This window comes from Osmerus mordax, chromosome 2 (assembly GCF_038355195.1).
Source record: "Osmerus mordax isolate fOsmMor3 chromosome 2, fOsmMor3.pri, whole genome shotgun sequence".
Taxonomy (NCBI): Eukaryota; Metazoa; Chordata; class Actinopteri; order Osmeriformes; family Osmeridae; genus Osmerus; species Osmerus mordax.
The window spans coordinates 19,310,926-19,317,354 of record NC_090051.1 but is presented as its reverse complement, the minus strand read 5'-3'; the positions used below and the strand labels follow the sequence as shown (position 1 = coordinate 19,317,354).

Genomic DNA, 6,429 nt, shown 5'->3' with positions numbered 1-6,429 from the left:
CAAAGGTGTGAAAGAGAGGGAGAATTTATCTCTCATCAGATCGAGTGACACAAACAGATGGAGACTCAGCAGCGACTGGCTCTGATAGCAGCAACGTTATACTCCTACCCCCTGGCCCCAAAGGACCAGCTTCAACCAAACGGGGGCTGAAAATCTGGCTGAGTCACATTGTCAAGTCTTAGCAGACACCTTGAGCCAAGCTGTCACAGGACTAAAGGGCCAAACACAGACTGGGCTAGCATATGACAAGGCTGCTGTTTGAGCACACTTTAAAGAACACGCCGTTGCTGTTCGCCAGATCGAGAAACACTTTAAATAGCAACCATGTAGCGGCACGTCACAATAACGACAACATCTGAGGCAGGTTCATTTTCACTTTATTTATTTCTTACATCCTTTTTTCCAAACCGAAAATAAACTGATCCTTAAGGGGGAGAGTGGCACTAAAAGCTTTCCCAGTGTGCTAAGCGTGGAGCACACCATAAAGGCGTAGCTCTTCCCCAGATCTTTCTGAACACGCGAATAGCATCGCTCCCTCAGTAATAGGAGGACTCCATCTCCCACTGGGCTGCAAACTGAAGCTCCAAGACCTTCTAGAATGTTCCTGCAGACACGACTAAGGGTCTAAGGGGTGAGCAGAGTGGCAGAGCAGTATTGAACACAGTTTAGAGGTGTTAAATCCCAGGTGGTGATACATCCCAGATGGGAAAAGAAACTGACACACACATGAAGAAAATATAATGTGTGAATCACATCCAAGTGATGTGAAACATGGTGTTTAAATAATGAACTGCACCATGACTTCATCATACTGGCACTCCTCATTATCACTGCATATATTTGCACTTACGTTCCTGTAGTAACAACAGAGCCTAGATGAGAGACACGAGTCATAGATTCATTATAGAATATATGAATTAACTGGAAAACCATTAGATAACTCTTCTTAGATTATATGGCAGATGTGTAAAACAGGAATATGGAAATTTGATACTAAGTACTCTATAGTGAATCGTTATCCTGACATAATTTGTTCTCTCTCATCTGGCCAGAGATAGAAGATCTACAAGTCAGCGCAGGCCAGATCAGGTCCCAGTCCCCTGTGCGTCCAGGAGAGCAGCTACATCTGCCTCCAGCTGCCTCTGGGCGAGGCTGTGGATCAGCCTGCGGTAGCGGTCCCCATCCACCAGGGGGCGCAACCTCCTGCTGCTCCTCTCCTTGTCCCGGTCCCACTTGTCCCTGCACGTGTGAAGGCCCTCGGCGGAGCCTGGGTCTGGGACCTGCAGCTGTCTGCCTCTGCTGGCTGCCTCCCCCTCCTCCTCCACCTCGCCACGGAGCAGAGATGAGACACCATCTTTGAGTGACAGCAGCTCTCTCTCCAGGGACAGGGAGAGGGCTGGAGGCTGAGATGTTGCCTCACATCCCCCGTGTCTGAGAGGCAGAATGGAACAGGAGGCAGGCAGGAAAGCACGTAGAGACTCCAGGAACTGGAACAACTGGAACTGGCTACAGGTAAACAATAATGTCAGGCTGGGGGTTCTTAATGTCATGCCTCAATAATTGATATGCATACATCAAATGTGTGTGTGCATGTGTATGGTAGATTTGTATATATTACTAGTCACTATTATATATCTCTGTAAAAAGCAAACACTCGTCACCTGCAGTGGACAGACAGCTCTCCACTAAAAGGAGTTTTCTGCTGCCAGAGAAACAGCATGACAGCTGAAGGGCCTGCTGGGCTGGACAAGAGGTAGTGTGGGTTGATGTCCAGCTTCTCGCAGCGCATGCTCCTCTGGACCCAGACAGACAAATCACCCAGACTGCGGTCAGGAGAGTCTATGTGGAACACCCACCGATCCAGGACTGCCAGCAGGCTCAGCAGGTCCTCCATGGCATTGTCTGCAACGAGAGATAAAGGAGAAGCAGGACTTTCACGTACACGAAAAGCTATAAAAAAAACATATCAAACACAGAAGAGCCCTTATGAACTACTTCGACGATGGCGCTACAGCCATGGAGACCTTGCCTCGTCTCTAAGCACTGATCTGAAGAGTCACGTTACTCTACCTGCCGTGAGTTTACAGTTGTCCAGCAGCTGGAGGGTTCGTTCTGCACGGATGTCTACGGGGACTTCACCACACTGGACGGTCACTGGTGTTAGGGTCGTGTTGACATGAGCAGAGGAGCCCTGACTCTGGATATAATGGAGCATGACAGGGAATTTAACACAGCTGGAGGTCAGTAGAGGGGTTAGTGAGGTCACAGCGGTCACTGCCAGTCTGTGTGATTGGGCCTCATGACTGACTCCTGGCTCCTGCCTGCTCCTCTTGGCTGTGGGTTGTGGGTGAGAGGAGGGAGGCGGGGGACTGGGGACAGGAAACCAGGACGATCGGCTCTGGCTCTGGAGGACCGCCGGAGCTGGGCTTTGGCCTGTCTCTGTCAGGATGGATAAACTCACACTGTCCACTGGTCTGGAACACAAAAGGATAGCACATCACTAACAATCCCACGTCACAGGAACGGCTATCACAACAGGGAAGCAGTTCACGTTTTGCAGAATCATTGGATGAGTTCTGGTGGACATGTGGTTCGGTGTGAGAGAGAGAGAGAGGGCGAGAAAATGAGAGAGTGAATCAGAGAGTGAGTGAGTGATCGAGCATTTAAGAGAGCCAGTCAGTCAGCGAACAAAAGGACAGGTGAACCACTGACAGCCAAAACAGCTCAGAGAAGCACAGTATTACTCTCTCTGCCAGAGCCGCCCACAATGTTATCCCACAGCAGTACTGAGAGCCCTGAAGCAATTCCACCGTATGGATCCCGATGCTCTCCATCCTCCAGATAAGCGCCAGAGTTTAACTAGAACAGGTGGAGTAACTAGGACTCTGATTGCTCCTCGCTCCAACAAAAAGAGCTGGGAGAGCTATTTGAGATGGTGTTGCTATGGCTACCAGGGAAGGATGTGGCTGCTGTGGAGCAATTTCTCAGCGAGTCTGCAGATATCGCCTGAGAGCGACTGGCGCTTCCACACACTCGGGGCTACAGACAGACGGCTGGACGGGGAGGCATTATTGATGTCCCCCCTCAGCATCCTGCTCTCAGAGCGTCTGAGATATTGGATGTTGGTTTTGTTTCACAACACAACTTGAGTGATGAGAATCACAACAATCAAACTTTCGGCAGTTTCTCATGTGACTCAAGTTGGCCAGAGGGGCTGTTTTCTTCTTGGAAATGTGGTTTAGAGCAGTGGTTTTCTACCCTTGATCCTCAGGGATCACTGTCTGGAATGTTTTAGATGCTACAACACACCTGATTCAAATGAATGTATTGTTAACAAGCTCTGCAGAAGCCTGATAACGAACATGTTTTTAAATCAGGTGTGTTTGAGCAGAAAAACATCGAAAACATACAGGACAGTGGGCCCTGAGGACCAGGGTTGAGGACCACTGGTTTGTTTAGAGGGAAATAGCAGTCATGTTCTCACTGAAGGGTTTTTGGTGAAATTCCTAAGGATCTGACAGCAGGTAGGTTTCTCTAGCCTGAAACCAACACTTGAATGGACGCCATTATCACAAAGTATCATCAAATTAGCACAGCTTGCAGCATTACCATACAGTCACGCCTCCAGGTTCATAATGAAAAGGAGCGTTGCAAGTCATTATACTTGGAAAAATAACAAGACAATGCAGTTTCAAAATCCATTACTAACAACTTCTACATTGTGTTGTTCAATGACTCATAACTAAGGGCATTTGGTAAGATATTTAAAAGAACGGATTCATGAATCTTACAAAATAGCCCCACTTTAGGGGTAAATAAATAGACAATCCATTGAAAGAAACATTAGACTTACATTATGCTGCCTGGGGAGAGTGTGACACCCACAACCAAGCGGTCGTCGATGATGCGATGCCAGAGCTTATCCACCAGTGGTGATGGTGACGTCACTGGAATGACCTGCATCGGCTCATCCAAGGTCTCACCCTCTGTCTCCTCTTCCTCATCCCACAGGGATACAAGGCCTTCCTGTGTACGGGAGTTAGACCAATCATATCAACATCAAATCCTACACAAGCACACGTACACACAAAATACACATACTACAAAGTAATAATGAATGTAAGATTAACTTAGCAATGACATCGTAATGATGTTTTGAGAGTTTACTCAATCCTACTTGCTCAGGTTCTGTCAAAACATAATCTCTCCCTGAGACCGCATCTGCGAGAGCTTGAAGCGACTGCAACAGGACCTTCTCCTTCACCCTCACATCTCTCTGGAGGTCCTGCAGCAGGGTGGAGCCGCTCTAAACGGACAGACCACATCACATTTACATTTAGTCATTTAGCAGACGCTCTTATCCAGAGCAACTTACAGTAAGTACATGGACATTCTCCCCGAGGCAAGTAGGGTGAAGAGCCTTGCCCAAGGACACAACGTCATTTAGCACAGCCGGGAATCGATCCAGCAACCTTGATTGATAGCCCGATTCCCTAACCACTCAGCCATCTGACCGCCCCCACATCAAGTACACACACTAAACACCAGTCTCAACTGGTACTATAATCCAATTCTATAAAGTGAGATTATTCTATGGTGATGAACATTGTCGTCACCTGTAGCCTTGACTCCAGAGCTTTTACAGTTAGAAGGATGTTTTCCCGCCCAGTTTCAGATGATTTGTCCTCTCTGCTCTCCTGGCAACACTATACAGAACAGAATGCATACATCGGGAGTTCAGGCTGTCAGGTCCAATAGGAGCCATATTTTTTCAAGCAGCAAGTTGTTGCCAGCCGTTATAGGAGCAAAATAAAAATCCTCTTCTCAAAACAAAATGTGGAATAAATAAATACACGTCTCACTGAGTATGTGGATCCGCAGAGGTCCGTGACAAGGAAATTGTCCAACAGGTTCTCAGTAAGGTTCTCATATACCAGCAATATCTGGTCTGTTCCACAACCCAGGAAGTCATCCACATGAAGGGAACGGACACCTGACCAACATGAGGCTACCTGGGGACACAGTGCTTTAGGTTAGTTCCTTTATGTGTGACTAGTATCAGTATAACTAATAGTTTATGGTTCTACATTTAATAGAAGTAGGACTGTGTCATTTGAGACCAAATATTCAAAGTAAATATTATTCATATGGATATACAGCAAAATATAATAGATAATCACACACACAAATATAAAGGTACACTCCAACACCTGAAATGTGTCTTTCCATATTGCGCAGGCATGTCCCTGGTTGAATGATATGGCAAAGAGACTGCCATTTCTTCCTAAGTTGACCATCTTAATGTCCACTGGTTCCTCAAAGGGGAGCTCACATACATCTCTGGGAATTCCATTCTCAAAATAAACCAATTGTTTTCTACTGGTTGCAGCAACAACAACTGATTTCAATGCATCGTTCACCTCTTCAGCTGACACTACCAAGATGCACTGTGTAATTGGACTGTATGCATGAGGTAAAATTGAACCTCCATCAAGTAGTTTTTCATCCTCTACCAAGTACCCAATACTTTTGCCCACATCTTCTGACTGATCTTTTGAATGCGTTTGGGAGCCTAAGATGAAAGTTTTTCCTGAATTAAAAGGAAACGCACTGATTACATTTAGAGTGAGCTTGATGGGCATTTGTCTAACTTCACCCGCTCGGGTATAGAATACATCATCACCATAACTCCACAGAACAGTTGGGCCCGGCAAGATTGCAACATTATCCCTCATTCGATATGGCAGATTAAACTCCATATATGACTCCAATGCATTTGAGTTACTCAGACTGAAAAGGCTATACTTAAATCCGGCTTTCTTCATACACTGAGTCAATAAAACGCAGGGTCTTGTGACTCGCTTTTTCACATCTAGAGCAGAAGAACACATCACTATCTCAACAGCTGGAGAACTCTTTCTGATGATAACAGCCACTCCCTCTTGTGTCTTTAAAAAACTGCTGGTATTTCGATGAAATGACAGTCTGATGAATTTTAGCTCTGATTCCATTTGATTTTCAGTTGGGATGGTGCACTGGAACATAAGAATTTCTCCCAGGAATGACAGAAGCTTCTGACTTTCCCTGTCTTCTTGAGTCATTCTGACGCTTGTGTGTGGAGTCTTGTTGGGGCTTTGCAGTTGACTTCTCGCTAACACCAAGAATATGCTTTAAATCAAAGCCAGTCCACAGGATAAAGTTGGCTAGAGAGCAGGCTTGCTATAGCTATTAGCTAGCTGGTGACTGTATTTGGTTAGACAGTTTGCTAGAGTCCCAGAGCGATGATGCCCCCATTGCATCATCCCCAACTCGGTTAAACCTACAAGCCTACCTGACCATTTCTAATCTCAAAAGCTTGAGTTTGTTGCTAGTTTATTTAAACTTTTGCCAGCAGTTTGCAGCCCCGACTTTACGGAAATCAAAACAACG

At 46.2% G+C, this 6,429-nt stretch overlaps 1 protein-coding gene across 1 annotated transcript; it reads right to left on the bottom strand.

Moving 5' to 3' along the window:
- Window positions 1-367: 367 nt before the first annotated feature.
- Window positions 368-6,398, bottom strand: fancb (FA complementation group B). The gene is made up of 8 exons (XM_067258366.1): window positions 5,211-6,398; window positions 4,863-5,012; window positions 4,617-4,706; window positions 4,178-4,306; window positions 3,854-4,026; window positions 2,071-2,474; window positions 1,662-1,902; window positions 368-1,506 (listed from the first exon to the last, which is right to left on the bottom strand). Exons 1-8 carry the CDS (start codon window positions 6,099-6,101, stop codon window positions 1,086-1,088), a joined length of 2,499 nt encoding a protein of 832 aa, XP_067114467.1. The 5' UTR covers window positions 6,102-6,398; the 3' UTR covers window positions 368-1,085.
- Window positions 6,399-6,429: the final 31 nt, after the last annotated feature.

Bases quoted from the DNA above. Each gene is read 5' to 3' on its own strand.
- fancb (XM_067258366.1), bottom strand. From the start codon at position 6,101: ATGACTCAAGAAGACAGGGAAAGTCAGAAGCTTCTGTCATTCCTGGGA. The intron at 5,013-5,210 runs GTGTTGGAGTGT...CTGTGTCCCCAG, and splicing joins TATGGAAAGACACATTTCAG to GTAGCCTCATGTTGGTCAGG. The intron at 1,507-1,661 runs GTGACGAGTGTT...GTTTACCTGTAG, and splicing joins GAGCTGTCTGTCCACTGCAG to CCAGTTCCAGTTGTTCCAGT.